This window comes from Neopelma chrysocephalum, unplaced genomic scaffold (genome assembly GCF_003984885.1).
Source record: "Neopelma chrysocephalum unplaced genomic scaffold, ASM398488v2 Primary Assembly neopelma1_65b, whole genome shotgun sequence".
Taxonomy (NCBI): domain Eukaryota; kingdom Metazoa; phylum Chordata; class Aves; order Passeriformes; family Pipridae; genus Neopelma; species Neopelma chrysocephalum.
In genome coordinates this window covers 3,071,009-3,094,139 of record NW_020897723.1, presented here as the reverse complement: position 1 = coordinate 3,094,139, position 23,131 = coordinate 3,071,009, and the positions used below count along the sequence as shown (strand labels likewise).

At 52.8% G+C, this 23,131-nt stretch overlaps 1 protein-coding gene across 2 annotated transcripts in view; it reads left to right on the top strand.

Moving 5' to 3' along the window:
• Positions 1–23,131, top strand: part of PKD1 (polycystin 1, transient receptor potential channel interacting) — an 84,505-nt gene that overhangs the window by 21,320 nt on the left and 40,054 nt on the right. For both annotated transcript variants that reach the window (XM_027684011.1, XM_027684010.1), the window contains exons 2-9: positions 12,186–12,257; positions 12,827–12,898; positions 14,238–14,407; positions 16,433–17,098; positions 17,363–17,546; positions 21,065–21,279; positions 22,258–22,370; positions 22,452–22,578. In XM_027684011.1, the coding sequence (XP_027539812.1) occupies positions 12,186–12,257; positions 12,827–12,898; positions 14,238–14,407; positions 16,433–17,098; positions 17,363–17,546; positions 21,065–21,279; positions 22,258–22,370; positions 22,452–22,578 (1,619 nt within the window). The remainder of the gene's footprint in view (positions 1–12,185; positions 12,258–12,826; positions 12,899–14,237; positions 14,408–16,432; positions 17,099–17,362; positions 17,547–21,064; positions 21,280–22,257; positions 22,371–22,451; positions 22,579–23,131) is intronic.

Genomic DNA, 23,131 nt, shown 5'->3' with positions numbered 1-23,131 from the left:
GGACACTGAGCAGGGATACTGTGGGCAATGGTCCAGAAAGAACCAGAAATGTACATCACCTGCACATGATCTGACTTGAAAGGACTCTGAAGAGTTGGGTTAGATGGGATATTGGGAAGAAATCCTTCCCTGGGAGGGTGGGGAGGCCCTGGCACAGGTTGCCCAGAGAAGCTGTGGCTGCCCCTGGATCCCTGGAAGTGTCCAAGGCCAGATTGGACGGGGCTTGGAGCAGCCTGGGCTGGTGGAAGGTGTCCCTGCCCATGGCAGGGGGTGGAACTGAATGAGCTTTCAGGTCTCTTCCAACCCAAACCATTCCATGATTCTATGATCTTGTGCAGGGAACAAATGAGTTACTGTTTCCCAAACCCATTCCCAAGGCCTTCTGGAGGGGCAGCTCTGGTGCCACACTCGGGGTCCTGCCGGGGCCCCAACAAGCTGCTCCCTTCCCTTTGTACCTACTTTGGGGCCTCTGAACATCAGCATTTTTTTTTAAGCAGAAATATTCTGACTGCATCACAGAAGACTTTCTAATGCTGAAAGGAAGCAGCCCAACCACACACATTATTAATGCCAGAAACATGCAAATGCCTTTTGTACGGGAACCAGCAGGTCTATATTGGGTTCTAATTGGTTTTTGTTTTCAGAAGGAAGATGTTTAAGGTTCCATAGTAGAGAACACACTCCAAAAATATTGAGAGCAGAGCCCTCCAACCCAAACAACCACATTTGAAAAAATATGGGGGAGCTCTTATTGGTACCAGCAGCAGGAGAGGGGGATTAGGGGAAGGTCTGTCCTTTGGCCTCTCACAGACCATTCCCTTTGCTCCATCTGTCCCGTTGCAGAGCAGCCTGGCTCTGGGTTTTACCTCTGATTTATGGCTCAGAACGTCAACCAGAGCTGCTGTTTAATGAATTCCTTGAGTGTTTCTGTTCCAGTAGGGATTCGTGGGCCTGACTTTGAGTTATGGAGCCTTTGTGCTAAAGAGATGTTTACAACAGTGACTTGGAAGCCCTTTCTCCCAGGGAATCATGGAAATACTGTTATCTCAAGCTTCAGAAGGAACTTCTGCAGGGAGACCACCCAGGACTCAGGCCTACCTGCCACCAGAGCACCTCTGCTCCCCCATGTACCTGGGAGAGACAGAGAAATCTGGCACAGGCTGGGCTGAGCCCTCATCCCCTGGAAGGGCTGGATCCCCTGACAAGCAGAGATAGGGGTGTCCTCATCAGTGTGGTTTCTTGCTGTGTTTATGGTATCTTCAGCCTGGTGGGTAGCAGAGCTTTGCTCTTGTTTCTGCTGGGAGAACATCCCTTCCCGAGGGCCTGCAGGCTTTTCCCTGGTTGCTGTGCCACAGGGCTCCTTTCCCTTCCATGCTCGTGTCACTCCTTCTCCTGCTGCTGGCGGAGGCTGCCAAGCATTTCGTTTCTTCCTCCCCCGTAGCTGTGTCTGCATCCACTGCTGTTTGTGTTCCTCCTTTCCTTTAGAGGCTTTTTTTGTTTTTTTTTTTTTAACACCAGTTGCATTTTTACAATGTTTGGACCCTGCCAGTTAGTGATCACTGCATGAGGGGGAGGACGATGCACAGACAACGTCCCTGTTCTGTCACCTGCCCCCAGGCCATGCCAGGCAGACCAGGGGGGCTGAAGACCAGCGCCCACCAGCAAACCAGTTCAACCAGCAGACCTGTAGCTTCCCTGCCCTGCAGACTATGGTGGGAAGCAGTCAGGGCTCCCTCCAGCTCCTTCTGCTGCAGAGGGCTGGGAGAGGTGATGGAGAAACACCCCCTTGTCCTTGTCTCTCCTGAGGTTTTCTCTAACACAAGGAAAAATCGGACACCTGGAAGTAACGTGGACCCCGGGCCTGTCTGGAATCTCTCGAGAGAGACCTCCCAGGAGGGGATGGCAGCCCCCAGGCCGTGGTGGGTGCGGGCAGTGGGTGCTGGGCCCCTGGCTGTGTCCTGGCTGATGGGATGGGGCTGGAGAGGAGCGGCTGCGGGCGGGAGCTGCGTTACATAACGCGCCGCTCCGCTCCAGAGACACGTTCGGGTGATTAATTCGAGGCTCTGGCAGCCGCTTCCCTGTAATAATATTTTAAACATTACTTTTCCACTGGCCCTTGCCAGCGATCGTTACTTTGCGCTGTGGAGGCTGTAAAATTTCACTTCAAGGATGGGTTTCACTCCCGTTACAAAATGTGTCTGGAATGTGCAGATGTTTCCTTCGGGGAATAGCCGAGCCAATGGGCTCTAACACATCATCCCCACGGGGAGGACTCAACGTGCTAAGCGGCCCTATTCACAAAATCCCAAACAAACACACACACAGAGCCCCGTGGAGCTGGACCCGGGCTGGGCATGGCGCTCCCAGCCCTGCTGGTGTAAAACCCGGTGTGTGCTGGAGCTGCAGAGGGGTTGGGGCTGGGCTGCAGGGGCACACGGGCTGGGCACAGAGAGTTCCCACTGTCGGCTCTCACGTGGTGCCACATAGGTCCTGGGAGAAGTTTTCTGGAAGAATTATGAAAAATTCGGCTTCTTGGGAGAAAATTGGGAGGGTTGGAACTAGGTGATCTTTAAGGCCCCTCCCAACCCGAACCATTCCAGGGTCTGTTGGTTTTAAACTGGAAGAGAGTGGGATTCGGTGGAAGAAATTCTTTACTCAGAGGGTGGTGAGGCCCTGGCACAGGTTGCCCAGAGAAGCTGTGGCTGCCCCATCCCTGGATGTGTCCAAGGCCAGGTTGGACGGGGCTTGGAGCAACCTGGGCTAGTGGAAGGTGTCCCTGCCCATGGCAGGGGGTGGGACTGGATGGGCTTTAAGGTCCCTTCCAACCCAAACCATTCTTGGATTTGGGATTCTGTGATTAACGTCCTGCAGGTATCCAAGGGTTGTGCATGCCAAGGACAAAGCAGCTGTAGGTGTGCCGGAATTAGAGAAAATGGAAAGATGGGATTTAATTGCACAAAAAAAGTAGTTTGCTTGAAGAGCAGAGAACACTGAACGTTGCTTTTTATGGAACAGCTTCAAATTAAGGCTGTAGCCATCCCTGAGGGATATCTGATGGGACTGGTCCTCTTTTATAGGAGGATCCAGGAGATCACTAATTTTTTTACTCCTCTGATTTTCTCTTTTCTTATCATCTTTACTGCAAGGAATGGGAGAACAAAGCTGTTAGGGGCATCAGGTCCCTAAAGAGGACCCCTTAAAGGTGCTGTCTGTCATGGACACAGGGAAAGCTGGAGACAGACTCTGGACAAGGGGGAATGGCTTCCCACTGCCAGAGGGCAGGGTTAGATGGGATATTGGGAGGAAATTCTTGGCTGTGAGGGTGAGGAGGCCCTGGCACAGGCTGCCCAGAGAAGCTGTGGATGCTTGAAACTCTGCTTCTGGTGTTGTGGGAGCCTGGAGAAGAAACGGAGGCACTTATGGAAAATAAATATACAAGACAGAGTGCTGGGAAAGAGAAATGGTGGTAGTGATGATTGTGGGCTGAACTCGAGCCCATCAAACACTGATAAGCAAAAGAATCCAGGGAAAAGTCTGTGGCCAGCAAGGTTGAGAAGAGTGAAGAGTTTTTTGAGTATATTGGGAATTGAAGGAATTAGATGATACTGGTCTGTTAATAGATGGGCATGGTCAAATTATCAATGAAAATACAGAAAAGACAGGACTTCTAAGTAAATATTTCTGTTTTCTATTTGGAATAAAGCCACATGATGTATTTGTATCATATGAGGATGATGAAACACTTTCCACTCCAACAGTAACCGAGGAGGATGTTAAACAGCTGCTATTAATGTTAGACTTTCTTAAACCAGCAAGTTCAGGTATTTTGTATCCAAGAATTTTAAAAGATCTGGCTTGAAGAGCCCTCTGGGCTATTAATGTTCACTTTTAATGGATTTTTGGGCATTAGGGAGATTCCCAAGGACTGGATCAAAATGAGCACGGTGCCAGTGTTCACGGAAGGTAAATGGGATGGTACAAACACTGATTATCCCAGTGTCCTGATTTTCTATCCCAGGGAGAAACAATACATTGCATAGCATGGCATTAGCTAACAATTAAAGGGGATAGTGTAATTAGTGGCAGTCTACATGGAAAACCCACTTATGGAAAATAGATCTCACAAACCTCTGCCTTTTAAGTAAGTTTACAGATGGAGGAGATGAAGATGCTGATGTTGATGTAATGCACATCTGACTTTGGTAAGAGGGCAGAATTTGAATCCTGAGTCAAAGTTTTGAATTTGACTCGACATCACCTGTGTTTGTCAGGAACTGGAATGAAAAAGTCATTCATGATGAGTCAAATTCAAAAATTTGACTCAGGATTCAGCTGTTGGAAGAAATCACTTTTGATCTGATACTGCCTTTTCAGTCTCAGTCTCTCTTAGCTCATTTGCTCTCTGAATTCAGCTCAGAAGTGGCATGAGGTTTTTTACAGGTCTCCTCAGGGTATTTTGGAGGGATCGGACAGTCCCTGCTTCGTGGCTCTTGTGCTGTATCGATGATGCCCAAGTTGTTCCCCTGTTCCTTTTGGGATACAAAACACAGATACCCCAGAGGGTTTTGCAGGAACAGACCATGTAAATATTTTTTTGTACTTTATCAGTGTTTGCAACGTTTGATGTGTGCTTTGGAGAAGCCCCTCTGGAGTTCTCTGTGTCCCTTGGCTCCAGCTCCAGTGTCAGGGATATATCAGTGCTATTGGTCCAGCAGCATCCCGAGCCTCCTGCATCCTGTGAACCTTGTCTGGGACTCTTGTTTCTTGTGTACTGCAGGATTTATGGTGCTGGGGGAAAATAGCATTGGATTTTTATTGTTTCTCACAGAGAAGTAACAAGCCCTTGGTTGTTTCCTTGTCCAAGGAAAGGCCTCACATTAAAATAAATACATATTGAGTTATAAAAAAAGATTATGTACTCCATCCCCTGTCCCGGTGGTGAATTAGTATCAGCAATACCTAAACATTTATTGCAAACTCTTCACTTCTGTAAGGAAGATGAGGCACTAAGTAGCTCAGCTGTGTAATCCCTAAATTACAGCTTCCAGAGGGCTCACTTTTTGTGGTAAAATCAAATATTCCTGGGCTTCCAACATGCTGACTTGGAAACACGCTGGGTTTTCAGGAGAGCAGAGCTGGGCACTGGAAGAGCTGCGTGTTGGCATGTGGTGCCACAGGACCTGGGGGCAGGTGTGTTTTGGGGGAAGAAGTGGGGAAGAAGTGGAAAGTGGTTGGATTTGGGCTGCAGGCGCCTGACGGAGTCTGCTCGAGCCCTGCCACGTGTGCTGGGAAGATACTCGAGTTTATCACATCTTTGGTCGCTTTGCCGGTTTTCCACGAAACAACTGTGTGTTTGCAGGGCTGACATTTCCCTGGCTGGAGCTGCAGACAGCTCGTTTACGTGCGGCGCTAATTATGGACATCAGCTCGACTTAAATATTTGGGTTGCTGCTTTCCCAGGCCGAAGGTTTTCCCTGTTCCCATCCCCTGGTGTGATGTCTCAGGGCTGGGTGATGCCCATTTCATCCTTGGTTTGTGCCACTTCTTGGCAGTGGGGGAAGGACCATGGCTTGTGCTGGCTCCTGGTCACTCGGGTGGCTCAGAAGGTGGGATGTGGCATGAAGAGCCTCTCTCATAGCAGTGACCATCCCTGTATCCAGCTCCTCCTGACCTCCACAGGCACAGGAGGCTCCTGGTGACACCCCAGTGCCCCCCTTGCCCTTGGCTCCATTGCTTGGGTGTTGGGAATGAGGAGATGAAGTCAGTTCAGGCTAAGAATAACCTGTAAGAGGAGCTGTGCTGCGGGTCCTGGGAGCCCCCCTGAGCCCCCCTGGCTGGGGAGAGGGATGGGGCTCCTGGTGCCATCCCCTGTGGGCTGGCCCTGCCAGCACAGGACGTTACTCCGTGAGGTAACACAGCCCCTCTGCTCCCGTGGCTTCACCCCTGCTCCAGCTTTGTAACCATATTTGGGAAAGTCTGCAGAAAGCTGCTGGCTGTGGGGATCTGAGGAGCCGCTCCTGGAGCCACAGCTGCACTGCAGACAGCTCCCACCTGGGAGGGAGGGATTATCCTGACTGTGGTGGGGATGTGTGCCCATGGCTGGCATGCCCTGGCCGTGGTGAGGGTGTTCTGGCTGTGGCAGGAGTGCCCTGGCCATGGTGGGGGTGCCCTGGCTGTGGCAGGGATGTCCTAGCTGTGGTTGTGGTGTCCTGGCTGTGGTTGGGATTCTCTGACCATGATGGGGGTGCCCTGGCTGTGGCAGGGATGCCTTGGCCATGGTTGGGATGCTCTGCCTGTGGTGGGGATCCCCTGGTTGTGGCAGGAATGCTTGGGCTGTGCATCCTGCAGGTGCAGGCAGCCTCACCTCCTCTGTTTGCTCCAGGGACAAGGCACAGGAGTAGGGGCAGTGTGGGCCAGCAGCACCTGGGAGGGACTGCTGTGTCACCTGGGGTGCCCCGAGCTCTCAGCTCAGACTCATGCAGGGCTCAGTCTTTCCCTGCTTCTCGAAGCACAGCCTCTCCCAGCCCCTTTTCCTGAGCCTTGAAGAGCCTGTGGCCCCAACCCAGCAAGACAAGTAGGATTTACTCCTACAGATCCAAGGATTGTGTTGTTCTGGTGCTCGGGGAGAGGCTTGAGCAGGACAAGGCAAGGCAGGGAGGTGAGGAAGGAGTGTGGCTGCTCAGGGAGTCTCCAGTGATGGAGTGACCTGCTCATGGTCCTGCAGAAGCTGGGAGGGGCATCTGGGTCTGCTTGGTGTCAAACCCAACCAACCCCTGGCACAGCTGCCCTGCAAGGGCGTATTGAGAGAGCTTTGTGGTTCTTCAGGAGGGCACAGAATGTACAGAACGTTGCAGAGATGCTCCTCTCCTCTCTGTGCCTTGCGTTTTCCTATCAACAGTTAGGATTTTGCTGTGGGAAGAAAAACATTTTGCTTTTAGATTAATATTTGTGAAAATGTCTTTCGGGAAAAATTCCTCGGAGAGAGCCAGAGACTTGGGTCAGCATTTGAAACTCATAAATTCAAAATGAGCTAATAAATTGTCATCGTGCTGTGTCAGCCTCGGGGAGATGAGGGTGCTCACAGCCTCCTGCCACCAGAGAAAGGCCCCTCCTGGTGCTGGGCTACAGCTTTTGGAGGTGGAGTGTGGTGGAGCTGGTCTCCTTTTCCCTTGGAAAATCCCTGCTTCAGCATGACTGAAGCCAGTAGCTGGTGATGATCTCCATGTGCTGTTGCCCTCCTGTCTGTGCTGAAAGGCAGAGAGCTCAGGGTGCAGGAGAGCTGTGGGGCTGTTCCTGCCAGCCAGGGTGTCCCTGTGCCTGCTGAGACCACAGCATTGCTTCCCATGCCCAGCACACAGAAAAAATCCAGTTTTTTTCAGATTTCTGTAGCCACTGTAGAAATAATCTCTATCCCCACCTCTACACACGAGCACTGTGACTTCTGCTGTGCTTTCTGGGAGAGGTGCGAGCCAAAAGGCGAAGAAAAAAGGAATCAGATCAGCAAAAACCTCTAATTTTTCCTGGCTCCAGCGTGCAAAAGCACATAGAGTTTTTCCTGCTCTTTTCTGGAAAGTCTGTTCCGTACGTCAGGCAGGATCAGCACCACGCTGCCTTTTCTTCCTGGAGACAGGGAAGTGTTTGCCATGGCAACATGGCAGGCAGCATTTGGGCTGTGCAGGGGATCTCCTGGGCATTTATGGCTCTGTGAGCTGATGGAAGGCTCTGGAAGCAGAGGGGCTTCCTTGTGTCTCACCAGCCTGTCCCTCTGTCACTCGTCCTCGCTGCTTGCAGGGTGTGGACTGTGCAGCCTGGCTCTGCAAAGAATCCTGGAGTAGTTTGGGTTGGAAGGGACCTTAAAGACCATCTGGTACAACCCCCCTGCCACGGGCAGGGACACTTTCCACTGTCTCAGGTTGCTCCAAGCCCCGTCCAACCTGGCCTTGGACACTTCCAGGGCTGGGGCAGCCACAGCCTGGATGGCGGGGTGAGAAATGGGAGCAGTGCTGGGAGCACTGCTGGGCTTTGCTGGGTGTTGTTGGGAGCTGTCTCTCCCTGGTGCCTCTGGGGTTTCACTGCCCCACAAAAATCATAGCTTTGATCATGGCTCACAGACCTGGGGCTTCTTTCCTCCCTCCCCAGCCTGCACGGAGGCTCCTCTCTGCACTCTCTCCTCTCCACCTCCGGATGCTTTTCCCATTACTGTTCTGGCTGGGCTCCCTGCACCAAAAGGGCTGGGGAAGGCACAGGCCAGCGCTGCCCCCTCCCCTCCCCTCCCTGTTTGTGAGCTGGGGGCAGAGCGGGCCCACAAATGACATAATGAGAGCATGACATCAGGCTTGGCAGCGGGGCCGGCCCTCCTCTGCCGAACATTATATGTTCCGTGGAATTAAGGAGCAAACAGCAGTGCACCAAAAAAAGCCTGCCCACCACAGTGCTGCAGAAATAACCCTGAGCTGGGCTCTGCAGGGCCTGTCTGAGCATCCTGGAGGGACAGAGCAAGGCACTGAGCCCTCTTGCTCGCTTCCATCCTCGGTGCTTGGTGCTCTGTACCCCCACAAGTTCCCTGAGCCCATCAGAAGAAGGTTGGGCTGGTGGTGTCCTCACAGATCCATCCTCTCCAGGGAGGTGGGCTGTGGTTATCCACGGCTCTGGAGAGGCTCAGGGATGCACCCAGCATCACACAGGGACTTGGTAGCAGGGCTGGGATGGAGCTGAAGGCTCCCAAGGCTCAGGTTGATGCCCTCATTACTGAATGTTCCCGTAACCAAAGTTTCGTTCCCGTAACCAAAGTTTCGCCTTCCTCGCACAGCCAACTCCTTAAAATCAAGGATTTTAAACCCTTCCTTTGCTAGGCTGGTCAGTGACACGTGGCTGTGTTTGCTGGGGCGTTTGGGGAGCTGCAAGGGGAGCTCTGTAACACAGTTCTTGTCCTGTACCGTAGTCGTTGGTGGGTTTTGGTGCCCCATATCTCACAGAACGTGAGAAGCCTTCCAACCTCCTCTGGCACTGCACGACTCCAGTTTACAGGTGTGGAAACTGAGGCAGGACCAAGAAATTGTGACTTGTAGCTGCCCTTTTCCAGGCAGCACAGCCTATTCTCAAAATCCCCTGGGGCACAGGAAACAACATTTTTCTTTCTCCTCCTGGGGAGGGCGTCAGGCTGCATGTGCAGAGCATGTCAATGGAGAGCCTTGTTTGCTGCTGGCTCCAGCTCTGCTTTGAACCTGCTCCCAATTTCCTCCAGCCTGGCAGTGGGCTGGGAAAATACAGTCGTGGCAGTCTGTGGCACCGCCAGGCTCAGCTCTGTCCCACAGCCTTTGCCTTGGCTTTCAGTGCTCGGTATTTCCTGGTTTATTTCTTTGCTGCAGCCCAGCTTGGTTCCCAGCCACCTCTGCCATGCCAGGAAGGCATGATAGGATTTTCCATCCAAGCAGGAGAGGGAGCAGTGGGAGAGGGCAGGCAGGCAGCTGGGAGCCCAGCTCCCTGACTCGTGGCTGGAGGTGGCAGGCACTGGATCCACCACCATTCCTCAGCTGGATCCACCACCACTCCTCAGCTGGATCCACCACCATTCCTCAGCTCTCCCGGCTGTCCTGTCCCAGGAGCTCTGCTTCCCTCGCAGGCTCAGCACCGACGGGGTTGGGGAGGCCTCGAAAATTGGGTCCAACCATTCCCCCAGCACTGCCAAGGCCACCACTAACCCATGTCCCCAGGTGCCAGATCTACACGGCTTTTAAACCCCTCCAGGGTTGGGGACTCCACCCCTGCCCTGGGCAGCTGTGCCAGGGCTGGACAGCGATTTCCGTGAAGGAATTCTCCCAATATCCAACCTGAACCTCCCCTGGCACAGCTTGAGGCTGTTCCCTCTCCTCCTGTCCCTTGTTCCCTGGGAGCAGAGCCCAAATCCCCCCAGCTCCCCCCTCCTGTCAGGGAGTTGCAGAGCCAGAAGGTCCCCCCTGAGCCTCCTTTTCTCCAGGCTGAGCCCCCCCAGCTCCCTCAGCTGCTCCTGCTGCTCCAGACCCTTCCCCAGCTCCACTGTCCTTGCATTTCAGATAACTTTAATATTATTCAGTGAAGCTGACTGACCCCTGGGAGTCAAGGATTTGGGTGTTGGCTTCCCCTTATCTGAAGTTTAAGCATTTCCTCTGAGATGGAATGAAAATAACAACAAAGGATGTTTGTAAAGGGCTGGGGACAACGCAGGACCAACCCCTCCTGCCTGGCATCGTGGCAGAGGGATGGAGAAGAGCAGATCTGCCCTGCTGGAAGGAATCCTTCCCTTCCCAGCTGGGAAGCAGCAGGATGGGAGAGATGCAGGGAGGGCTTGGGGCTGGGTGCCCCAAGGGTTTGGTGCCTGTGGTGCCATCTGTGAGGGTGAGAGCTTCCCCTGCCCCGTGCTCCCCCTTCCCTGCAGCCAAGCAGCACTTGGACGAGGCTCTTGGAAATGGCAGAGCCCTGTTTTTGTAGCAGCTGAATGGTTTGTTTTGGAGGTTTTGCTTGTCTGGGCGAGGAGCAGGAAGGCATCTGAGCTGGAACAGCATTTCCTTCAGTCGTGGACTTGAGGTGCTGCCTAAAACTAAATGGGCGATTTCCAGGTATTTCAGAGGAGCAGGGGAATGTTTGTGCTGCTCTCCCTGTCAGGTAACTGGTTGGTGGTCTGGTCCTTTCCAGGACGGGGCAAGGACTGCAGGAAGGTGCAGGGCCAGAGGGGTACAAGGTGCAGGGAATGCTCAAGGAGAAGTGGAGCTGAAGCTCCCTGAGGAGGGGTCTGTCCGGACTGGCAGCAGCTGGGATTCCAGTCCGAGCTGTCTTGGGTGCTTGCCTTCCAAATGGGAGCTGGAAGCAGGTTTGGGGGTGACTTTGGTGTCCCCTGTGACCCCCAGTGGGCTGTGTCACTTCAGCCAAGGGTGCTCTGTGCTCCTCCACTGCTGTCCCAGCTGCCCCGAGACAAAGATCGCTGCTGTGATCAGATATTTTTGCTAAAATCCTTTTTTCAGTGGATTTGTTGAGCTTTTATTTTGCACATTTCTTGGACTTCTGTATTGGTGTTGCTGGTGAACTCTTCTGAATCCGCTCTCAGCTTGGCAAAGAACTCCCAGACAGCAAAATCAGGGAAAATAAACCTTTTAATAAGACATCCATCCCCATTACTTATCCCCAGAGTTTCCTGGAATCATACACAATTTTCCTGCCGCTTTGGCAGAATTATTTTCATTTGGATAAATGAAGCTTAAATGTCAGATCAAACCAAGGATTAATTGATTAAGGGGTAAAAATAAGCAGTGAGACAGCCAGGAGAAGTGAGGAGAGGTGCTTGTAGGGTAAAAGGTGAGAAAGGAGGGGGCAGGACATGGTGTGTCCAGCCCTGTCTGCTCCCTGGAGATCCAGGAGGGATAAGGACCATCACGTGGGCTCAGAGTAAGCGTTTTGATGCTGCTGAAAGAAAGTTTAGGCCAAAGGAGATTTGTCTGAAACCAGAATGTGAAGTTTATTGGGAACAAGTGGGGACTGATCAGCGAAACTTTCACCTCTCTGAGTGACATTTAAAACTGGGAAAGAGGACGGGGGGTGAGGAGGGAGCTGGGCTGGACAGGCTGGTTTGGTTTGAGTGAGTGGAGTTCTTTTTTAAGCAGTGTTCCTTCTAGAAGGACAATCTGCCCTGATATCAAATGGAAAATATTCTTTGTTGCTTCTTCTTCCATTTTAAGCTTTTCTAAAGACACAAAAAGATGTTTAAAACGTAGAATTGACGCATCAATTGTGTAATTACTTGATCAGGGCTTTGGCACGAGAAACGCTCTTGGAAGTTCCTCTTAAATTTTTCTGAAACTTAATTACTACTTCAGTCTAAATTATTTCTTAATGCCTTCTTTGAACATGTATCAGACCTGACTGTTTTTTAAAAGGATGCATCACACTTAGTGCCACGTTTATGGTGGCTGTCATCGCTCCAGGTGGGGCACACTGAGAGTCCTGATCTCTGTCTGCACATTACATGAGGAGCAAATGCTTTATGGTTGGGAAAGGTGTTTTCTTTGGCTGGGAAGAGTGCTCTGCTTCAACACACCAAACTTCCAGTCTGGAGCCTGGCTGGAGGTGGGAGAGAGGCTCTTCTAAGGTCTGGTGATGGAGATGTGACAAAACGGGGTTGAACGAAGGCTGAAAGTGGTGTTTTCTCTCCCTAGGGATCTTTCCAACAACAAGATCAGTGGTTTAGATGTTCAGCTGTTCAGAAGCCTGACTTCGCTGGCAAAGCTGTAAGTACCCCTTGGCCCCCAGTCCTGCAGCCCCTCGTGCAGGGCTGAGCTGGGCCCTGGCCCATGTGCTGCTGTGTCACAGGTCACTTTGGTCGTGTTTGGCCTCCTCTGTTGAGCCCCAGACAGTGGTGCCCACCAGCTCCCTCCTCAAGGCCTTCAGCTGCTCAGTGCAGTGATTTGCTAAGTGGCTTTGAGGGCTGGGCAGGATTTTGACCCTCTGTGCTGCTGGATGGAGAAGAGATGGAGGCCAGAGAATGAGAGTTGTCACAAGATGTGTGTTAGTGCATGGAAAATCATAGAATCCCAGGATGGGTTGGGCTGGGAGGGACCTTAAAGCCCATCCAGTGCCACCCCCTGCCATGGGCAGGGACACCTTCCACCAGCCCAGGTTGCTCCAAGCCCCGTCCAACCTGGCCTTGGACACTTGCAGGGATGGGGCACCCACAGCTTCTCTGGGCAACCTGTGCCAGGGCCTCCCCACCCTCACAGGAAATGGTGACAAAGCTGCAGTGACCAGGAGGTGGCTACAGACGTGATGAAGTTTCCTTTTCCTTTTCCCTCTTTTACAGAGATATAAGCCACAACCAGATTTCTACATTAGAAGATGGAATATTTGATAATTTATTTAATTTAAGTGAAATGTAAGTTCATTTGCTTTGTTTCCCAGTTCTTTCATTTAGGTCTTTTCTTGGAACAGCTCTTGCCTTCCTGGTGGGGTGGGGTCTCTCAGGGAGATCTTGGGCTTGTACCCAACCAAGGTGCTGCCTTTTGGGGTGTCTCCAGTCTCTTAATCTGTCCTACTCCTGGGTCCTGTTGTTGTCCTTCAAGCCTGACCTCTTCCTAGATTTGCTTCTGTCTCCTGGATAACTCCAACCTCTGCCACTGCCTTTTGTCTTCCCTGCTTCTCTCCCACAGCAGCTCTGCTGAGGTTCTTGTCTCTGACCATGCTCTGGGTCACACTTACTGTCCTGTTTGTGTGCTCACGCCTTGGGACCGGGGGATCTGATGATTCTGCAGCATGGTAGGTCCTGGCTGAGGTGTCCAAGGCACTTGGAGGTGTTGTCCCTCAATGAGTCAATTATTTTAGGTTCTGTTTTTTTAATTGAAGTAATTAAAGCTTTTGTTGTGATGTGGAGGGAGGCAAGGGGAAGCCACACGTTTCCAGACAGATCCATGAAGTCTCAGCAGTAGTGGCAGTTCTGTGTCTGAAGGAGCCAAAGGATTAACCCCGTGCAAGCCCTCTTGGCAAGCAAGAGAAAAGCTCAGACCCACCTTCTCCCCGAGGAGGGGACACAAAGGGCATTCTCAGCTCTGCTTTTTTGCTCTCAGGTGGCTCTAAAAGACACAAAGGCCCCGGGCTGGGTCCCAGGGAGCCTGTCCCTGCTGGGGCTGGTGGCAAAGTGGTGCTTCCAGCCCCAGAGTCGTGGTTCAGCTCAGCCCTGATGGCGTCAGCTCCACACTCAGCTTCCAGCTCCGTCCTGCTCGCAGCTGAGTGCCAAAGGCTGTAATTTGGATCAGGCTTAGCTGCAATTAAAGTTTCCATCTTTTCATTAAACTGCCACATGGAAAGATTATCATTGACTTTGCATTTCTTTTTTTGACAGGTCAATTTTATTCTCTTAGCTATTTTTTAATGGAGCTGTAAATAGTCTCCCAGAGCAGGAGAGGCTCCCTCACATCCAGGGGCTGTTGGATGTCAGATTATTTTAGATATAAGATTGTGTCTTGTCATTTGCTTCTAATTGCGACAATTATTTGTAGAGTTAAAAAAGTACTTGGAGTACTTGCCTAATTCTAGCCTCTAGAAAAATCACGTTAATTATTGCTTGATTCCCTATTCATTAACTCCCCTCCCAGTTATTCCAAAGCCTTTCAGTGGAGTGGCACAGATGGGAGCAGGGAGGGCTCTGCACACTGCTGTAATTAACGCTCAGCACATGTCACACTAATCCCCAACTATTTCTGCTCTCCCTCTGACAGAAACTTAAGTTGGAATCCATTTGTTTGTGACTGCAAACTGTCCTGGTTGCCCCGCTGGGTGGAAGACAGAAGAGTGAGAGTTCTTGAGGCGTCAGACACGAGATGTGCCCACCCCCCCGAGGTGGCAAACCTGTCCCTCTTCGACATCCCCTTCCCCAATGCCACCTGTGGTAAGGAAACACTGTGGGGTGGAGGTGGTTAAACCAGGGGCAGTGATGGGGCAGCTGGGCTCACATCGGCCTCTTTAGACCTTGAGTCACCAGTTCTAATGTAATTAAGCAAATCCTGGGCACACACAGGCTGTGCCCTCGTGCCTCAGGGATTCACTCAGTCACATCAGGGCTGGGATTAGCACTGGTTACACATCAGGCAGCCACCACAGCACACTGGCTCAGTGACCTCCAGCCTCAGGCTTTCATTCTCTCAAGGTTTTAACAGTGTGACTTTAAGCAGTGAAATGTCACGGAGCTGATGGGACCTGAGCACGTGCTGGGTCTTTGCAGGTAACAGGAGTGTTGAATGAGCACTGCCCTGATCCACAGCCCTTCACCTGCTCCTGGGGCATTCTCCTGGCTGCTTGGCCAGCAGAAACATCAGGCACTGATTAACTGGAGGTGGAAAGGGGGAGCCCAAGGAAAACTAATGGTGCCTGGATGCTCAGCTATCCCTGAGTGAGGGAGAGGGAAGGAGAGTGCTCCCCACAGCAGGGATCAGGCATCTCCTTTGATTCATGACAAGAGGATGCAGAGCTGAGGGACCTGGACCTATGTGACAGGAGGATGAAGGGATGAGGCTGAGGGATCCAGAGCTGGTGGGAGCCAGTTGAGCTGCCTGGTAAAGCACAGGCCTCCCCAGGAGCAAAATCTGGATTGTAGTTTCTCCTCTTTCCCCAGCAAAGCCACTCCAGCTTGCAGCATCTTGCAGGAATTATCAAGGGAAAAACACTGGCACTGTTGCTCCCCTTGATAATTAGTTATTCCCTCTTGAACTACTTTAAGCCAGGGTGGAAACAATAATGTGAGGCTGTCTTCTGGGTAATTCAGTGTAATGGGAGTAGGCTGGGACAGCCTGCCAGCTACTGACAGTTGTTACTGACCGGCAGGGAGTGAAGAATGACCAGGCTGGTGGTAAAAGCAGAGCAGTTCCCATGCCGTGGTCCTCCTCGTGGGACTGCTCTTAGGAGAAGTGGCTCAGCATTCTCAGGAAGGCTGTGGAGGAAGCTGGACAGTTGGATGGATTGGATCTGGGAAGATCACACGGAGCTGTTGAGATGTTTGGGGGAGATGTTGTAGCAACCAGCAGGAAGAGCGGAGCCAACGTGGCTGAGCTGCGTGGGCAGAGGCCGAGGGAGAGGCCCTGCCTGGGTGTTTGTGGCAGGGAAACGTCCCACCCCGTGCAAGCCAGAGAGGGGGAATTAAACTCAAGGGAATGGGCTGTCCCTCAGGGAATGGGGCTGTCGTGGCTGCCATTGCTCTCTGTGCCTGTCTGTGTGTGTGTGAGCTGGTGCACGTGTTGTTTCCGTGCGTCCTCCCAGTGTTTATCCTTCCATGGCTCTGGGTGCAGGCTGTGCCTGGCATTGCCCTCATCTCTAGCACCACGTTTTGCCTGTGGGTAGGTGGGAAGCTCTTGGCTCTCCCCAGGGAGGGAGGTGGCTGCAGGGTCTGCCCAGCTCCAGCGTGGGCCTGGTGGAGAATCCATCAGTGTCTCCCCGAAGTCTCCGATGTGCCACTGCCCAAGGGTGTTTGATTATGGACTTGTTGCTGGCTGTCCCAGGCAGCACTTGGTGAAACAGGCTGCACCAGACCTGGGTACCACCAAGGGACAACCTTTTGTCATGGTCTCACTTGGTGGCGAGTCCTTGTGGCTCCTCTGAGTGTCAGACACGGCGGCTCCGTGTCCCATGGGGCTGTCAGGCTCTCCAAAGCCTCGTTTTATTTACTGAGTGTAGCTGCTCCATAAATCTGTGTGACTGGCTTGTTATTTCTGTCATCATTAATTAGCATAAAGAGTTTGGAAACTGTTGCTGAGGGATTAAAGACTTCCCAGGCAAGTCTCAGAAAGGAAATGCTCGGAGTAGGAGCTGCACAGGAGAATTCCATGCCTGGGAGCGTGGGGGGGGTGTCTCTTGGAGGGTCTCACCAAACCATGGCTTCACAGTGTCAGTTTGCAAGAGGATCTTCTGTTCTGTCCCGCAGGAGCTCAGTACATCACGTGTCTGACAAACAACCACACGGAAGGGGCTGAACTTGTCGTCCTCTTCACATCTGTCCACGCTGGGAACCTCAGCGAGGAGACCTGCAGTGCCCTGTGCTACGCCCAAGACCAGGAGTACGGAGGTTTCAGCTCCCTGGGGCAGTGTCTGTGTGGAACTGCCCATGAAACAAACTCTTCCTCTGGCTGTTTGCCATTTTGCACTGAGCATTTGTCCGGGCAGGGCTGTGGTGGCCCGTCACTCGTCCCCTCGCCCTTCCAGGCACAGCTGCCTGTGTCTTTCACAGGACTCCAGCCCCGGTACAGCCTGCACCAGGCCGTGCTCTTCAATGTCAGTATTCCCATCGCTGTCAGCACTTTACTGTGGGAATTTGGGGACCAGACAGAGGTTCTCAACACCACTGGAAATGCAGCTGTGCACACGTACGCCTTACCCGGGCGGTACAATGTCACTGCCACCATCCTGGTGGGCACCAAGGTCTTGTACGAGCAGGCAGAAGTTGAGGTGGTAGCTTCACCCCAACAGCTGGAGCTGCAGTGCCCTTCCTTGGTCAAGACGAACGAGAGTCTGGACATCCGGATCCGCAACAGAGGCGGCACCGGCCTCGCGGTGCTGTACGGGATCACACAGGCCGGAGAGCTGGGCAGGGGTAAGCAGGGCTGGCTGGGGGGTGCTGGGCAAGGGAGGGGTGGCACTGCATCCAGGGCCTTCCCTTTGCCTCCCTGCCCAGTGAGGGATGGGAGGGGATGACTCCTTTGGGGGCTCCCCTGGCTGGGCAGGCAGCGTTCTGCACTTCAGCAGCAGACGGGGTTTATTGGCGTCAAGACCAGGACGTTCCTGGAGCCTCCCTTTCCAGATTGGCTTGGGACACGTGGCCCGGAGAAAGGACACCACGTTTGTGTTCTTTATGCAGCAGTTCACCCCATGTGCCCCCCCGATGGTTTGGTGTTCCCGGGCAATAACCACTGCTACCAGCTGGTGGTGGAGAAGGCGGAGTGGCTGGAGGCCCAGCGGCACTGCCAGGAGCACGGCAACGGAGAGCTGGCTTTTGTCAGCAGCCCCGAGATCCAGAGCTTCCTGGTTGCTCGTGTCATCAGGTGAGTGAGGAGGGTAAGGGTCAGGATCACCCAGGGACAGGTTTAGTGTTCCAGGGGTCACATCTGCACAGGGGGCCGGAGGGAGGGTCCTGCTGTGGTCCCGACTGGGTACGGGAAGGTGGTGGGAGTGAGGCTGCTGAACAAAGAGGAGGAGCCCTTTGAGCAGAGCAGAGCTTGAACCCTTGCTGGACTTGCTGGAAGCCTCCTCCTTCCTTAAAGGCTGTGGAGGGAAGAAGAGGAATGGGGACAGAACGGCTGGAAGTCGCAATAGGGAATTAAGGATTGGTGGGCACTTATACCCTGTGTTTGTGCCTGTGGGTGCCTCTGAAATGGTACAGAGAGGTGCAGGGCCAGGAGTACACGGGGCTGGGCTGAGCACACTTTCCACTTGGGAGTGGCTGTATACTGAAAGAGTGTAGGTTTGGATTGGATATTAGGAAGAAATTCTTCCCCATGAGGGTGGGGAGGCCCTGGCACAGGTTGCCCAGAGAAGCTGTGGCTGCCCCATCCCTGCAAGTGTCCAAGGCCAGGTTGGAGCAACCTGGGCTAGTGGAAGGTGTCCCTGCCCATGGCAGGGGGTGGAACTCGATGGTCTTGAAGGTCCCTCCCAAACCAAACTATTCTGTGATTCCATGATTCTGTGAGTGCAGCAAAATCTACAGGCTCAGGCTGGGTGGTGGAGAGATCCAGGTGCTCGTGTCCCGAGGCTGACACGAGGGTGAGGATGACAGGAGGGTGAGGGTGACACGAGGGTGACATGAGGGTGAGTGTGACCAGCTCCCTCCATCAGCAGAACTGCAGCTGGATTGTCCCATGTTGACACTGTGGCATCGAGAGCTGCTGTAGCAAAGCCCAGGGCAGTGCTGCAGTCCTGCCTCCCAGACAGGATCCTGCACCCTTCCAGACACAGCTGCAGCCTGAAGCCCAGACCCTTTTTTCCTTTTGTTTCTCATCCTGTTGACTCCTCTCCGAGTTTCAGGCTCCAGCAGCATCTGTTCCACCTCAGGACTGGGCTTTATAAACAGAGAGCACTGCAAGTGTCAGCCTTTGATTAAATCCGCCCCTCTGAGTGCCCTTTCCCCAGCCAGCCCTTTTTAGGGGGAGGGAGGACAACCAGGAGAGCTCTCAGGGCCTGACAGCCCTTGTCAGCACTCCCAGCTGCAGATGTGGGAGATGGGCTCTTCAAAAACACATCCCAGACAGCACAGGGAAGGGAACAGCTGCGTATGACGTAGGCTTTGAACGGTCCTGCTCGAGGGCCGACAGCCCCTTCTTCCCAAATTGTGTCCCAGCCCTGTTCCCTTCACACGGGGCTTTATCCTGAGATTGCAAACATGTGTTCCCTGCTCTGGGGCAGAGGGGGCTGTCCCTCTCCCGGGGTTAGGAGCTGGTCACTCGCTGCTCTGGTGTGTCAGGCCTTGCGTGCAGGGGAAACCACGAGGGCTCGGAGCCGCCCAGGCTGTTCCCCAGCTGCTGCCCCACGCTGGTCTCCCCCCGGGCCCCCTTTATTCCCTGTGTTTATTTTATTAATCCATTCAGATAAACATGCAGGAGGCGGTTCCAGGATGCAGTTTCCCCGATGATAAAAGGCAAAGCAGCCGAGCTGCAGGTTTTTGGAACATGCAGCTTCCATAGTTTCTGATGGGAAAATGGTAGAAGCAGGAAGCTGTTTTCCATTAGAGCAGCAGCACCACTGTCCTCTCCTTCTCTCCTGATGTGGGATGGCCTCCCCAGGAGCAGCATGTGCTGAGTTGGTCTCTCCTTGCCTCCAGAAGCAGAGGAACCTTCCAGGGGAACCCACTTTCCCCTCTGGGAGGCACAGGGAGCCCCTCTCCCATTCCAAGCCTCCCCAGGCTTGTTCTGCTCCTGCTGCCCCAGCAGGGTAGCTCGGTCCTTCCTCAGAGGCAGAGGGGTTCCCACATCCTGCTTCAAAGAAGAGTGTTCAGAGTCCTCCTGTTCCTCCCTGCAAGGGAACGGGCCAGGCAGTGGGGCAGGATGGAAGCCAGCCAGCAGCTTCTCTTTTAGTTTCTCCCTTTTTTCTTTCCTTTTTTTTTTTCTTTTCCTGACGAGTTGCAGTTAGGTCATAGCTGGAATTAGAAAAGGAAAATCTCCACTGAGTTCTCCTGATGGCAGCACGCAAGCAGTTTCCTACCCTGCTCTCCCCAATCCCCTGCCAGTGGTTTGGGAGCAGAACACAGCCCTTATTTACTTTTAAATCATATTTGCAGTGAAAACTACTGATTCACAGAACAGTTATTTTTGTCATCGTTTTTCAGCATGACCTCATGAATCATTTCATCTGGCGTGGGCCTGGGGGTGGAGAGACACCAGTTATCTCCCCAGCCTGCTTTGCACAGAGCAGTGGTACCACCCCAGGAGCACACTGGGGCAGGCAAGGTCACGGCAGGATTGATTGCAACCTGCAGGAGGAAGTCTGGAGAAGAAGCTGAGAGGTTGGAAGGGTGCAGGATGTTAATATGGAGAAGTTAATAGAAGTTAATATGGAACAAGTGCCTCACTTTCTGCTGGGTGCGATTGGGAACAGTTGTCCAGGCTGTCTGTGGCTATGAAAGACCGCTCAGCACTTCCCACCAGAATTTCTGCTGGGATTCAGCCAGTTTCCAAATGGGGAAGGGACATTTTATATTCCTAAAACAAGCCTGGCAGTTTTGTGTGTATGTGGGGTTCAGCTGCCTGCAGTGCTTTGCCTCTGCTTATCCACCCTGGCTGCTCCCTGGTGGCTCAGGAGCTGCATCCAAGAGAACAGGAGCTGCCAGACCTGGCACCACTGAGCTTTGATCCTGCACTTGCAGTGGAGCATTGGCAAACCCCCCAGGTCTGCACAGATGAAGCACAAGTTTTCTGAAGGATTCAGCTTTCTCGGACAGTTCTGTTTGACCATAACATTCCTCTTAGGTCAGGACTCAAAACAGGCTGAGAAGAGTCTGTGAGGGTCATTTAGGCTGCAGTGTGGGCAGGTCATGGTAACAGAGTGCTCTGTTCCGAGGGGAGTGAGGTTCAAGTCAACCTGCTCATTACAGAATCATAATAAATCATAAAATCACAGAATGATTTGGGTTGGAAGGACCTTAAAGCTCATCCAGTCCCACCCTCTGCCACAGGCAGGGACACCTTCCTCTATCCCAGGTTGTTCCAAACCCCGTCCAACCTGGCCTTGGACACTTCCAGGGATCCAGGGGCAGTCACAGCTTCTCTGGGCAACCTGTGCCAGGGCCTCCCCACCCTCAGCAGGCTGGTGGGACAGAGGTGTGAGGGGCTGTTGGAGAGCAGTGGTGTGCTGTGGAGGGGCTGTTACTGAGGAGCCAGGTTCTGGTGGCAGGACGGAAACTGAAACCCTTTAGGAACTAAAAGGCTCCATTAAATGCAGCCTGTGACACCCCAATGAAGCTGTTATTATTTTTAGAGAGAACCATAGATGGCAGCTCTCCCAGCTCTTTCTAATACTCATGATTTCCTGAAATCCCTCCTCCCCCTTCATATTTTTTTTTTTTTTGAAGGAGCCTCGATGTCTGGATTGGATTCAACGATTTTGCAAGCTCTGGAGCGCAGCAAAGAGGGGAAGGATTTAATCTGGAGAGCTGTCAGAACTGGCTGCCAGGAGAGCCCCATCCCTCCAACGCTGACCACTGCGTCCGGATGGGCCCGACGGGCCAGTGCAACACCGACCTGTGCATGGCCAAGCACAGCTACGTCTGCGAGTACAAGCCCAAAGGTGGGCTCTGCCTCCCCCCCTGGCACTGTGGGCAGGCAGGTCACTGGCACATCCTGCTCTCAGTGGCACGTGGCAAGGGAAAATGGGGCTTCGTGGAGAGAGAGGGTCATCTGGAGCATCACCACAGAACAAGTAGGACTTGTAGCAATATTCCCAACAGAGGCTTGGCTGATAGCTTCCAGAAACCCAGCTTTAGCCCAAAGGGGAGAATTTGGCCTGCTCCAGTCTTTCCCATCAGCAGAAGGAGGGAGAGGGGTGAAGCTTTGAGGCAGAGCTCTGGAAATAGCTTTTCACTGTTGTTTGAGCAACCTCTGCTGCTGGCAGGAGGCCGAGGTGATGCCTTGGTGACTTGGTGTCCTTCTGTGGCATCGGGTACTTTGTGAGACATTGGGGCCTGATGACTAAAAAAGGTGTGAGGTGGTGTGTGCTGTGCAGGTCTGTGTTTAGGCAGCTTCCCAAATATCCCAAAGCAGTGTGGGGAGGAATAAACAGCATTAGAAAGGTCGTGAAATATGGGAGAAGATTTAGGCCAGAAGGAAGAGCCATTGCTAGGAAGAGGCCACTGGCCCTGGTCAGAGGGGCAGCATCAGTCCCCAGAGCCTGATCAGAGGTGTTTGCTGCTGCTGGAAACCAGCTGGTCCTGCACACATTTCCCAGGAAGTCCAGGGGCACAGGGAATATGAGGGGTGCACCTCGTGCTCTAAAATTCGAAGCAAATAATTAGTTGTTGGAAGGGAGAAGTGTTTGCAAAGTTCCTAGAAGTCAAAATTGCTGCAAACGTGACTGGTGCAGGATGAGAAAGAAATCAAAACACATCTAAGAAGAAAGGAGGTACAGAGTTACAGAGCTGCTTCTCCAGCACAGCTGGAGTGACAAGTGGTCAGGTCCAAGCCCTGCTGCAGCTTTGCAGGGTGGAGGGAATACCCCAGTCCTCGCTGGGTCTCACGGGCTTTGTCCAAATATTTCCTTTGTAAACAGGAGTTCTCCTAAACGCCGAAAACTTCTTTGAGGGCGACGCTGTGTTTGACACCCCCGAGGCCGTGAGGAACGTGACTGGAGCTGTGCTGGCAGAGCCGTGGCAGGCTGAGGAGGTGAGAAGGGTTTGCTCACCCTGCTCGTGCTCTGGGAGCCCGGGGAGACACAGGCAGGTGAGAGCTGTGTGTGTTTGGCAGGTGATGGAGTTCCCTGAGCTGGCATTCAGGCACGAGGGGTATCTGACTGCCCTGGAGTTTGTGACACAGGATCTGCATCAGCCCGTCCAAGTGAGGTTCCAGGTGCACAGGCCGACGGATGGAGAAGGTGAGACATCTCCTCAACATTTGTGGGATTGTGGGAGGGGATGCCATCAGGGCCATGTCAAACTACGGGGCCTTGTGACCCCTCTGGCTTCAAAGCTTTGACCTTAAAGGCTCAGAGGTTTGATTCTGTTTTTTGAGGGGGTCAAAATGCAGAATCTGCGGGGAGGGTTGGACAGCCTGAGACTGCCTTGGAGAAGTGGTTATCCTGGAAAAAAATAATAGAGGGAGAAGCCTCTCTCCATGCATGAAGAGAATGTGAGTGAAAGGAGCGTGTGTAGAAGTTAATTAATCTTCTGAGCTGTACTTTTTTACTTTGGGAAGACACATGTCAAATGGGAATGTATTCTGGTCCATCTGGCCCCACGGGTTAACAAGGAAGAACATTTTCCTGAGCCCATTTCTTCCTGATGGATGAGATAATCTAAAAGGCCTTTTATTCCTTGTACAACAGCTCAACAGTCACAGTTTTGGCAACAATTAATTCTGCAGCAGAATGTTTGTTGTAGCCGTAGGGTTGGCTGGTTACAAAAGAATCTTTTTTGACACTGACAAGC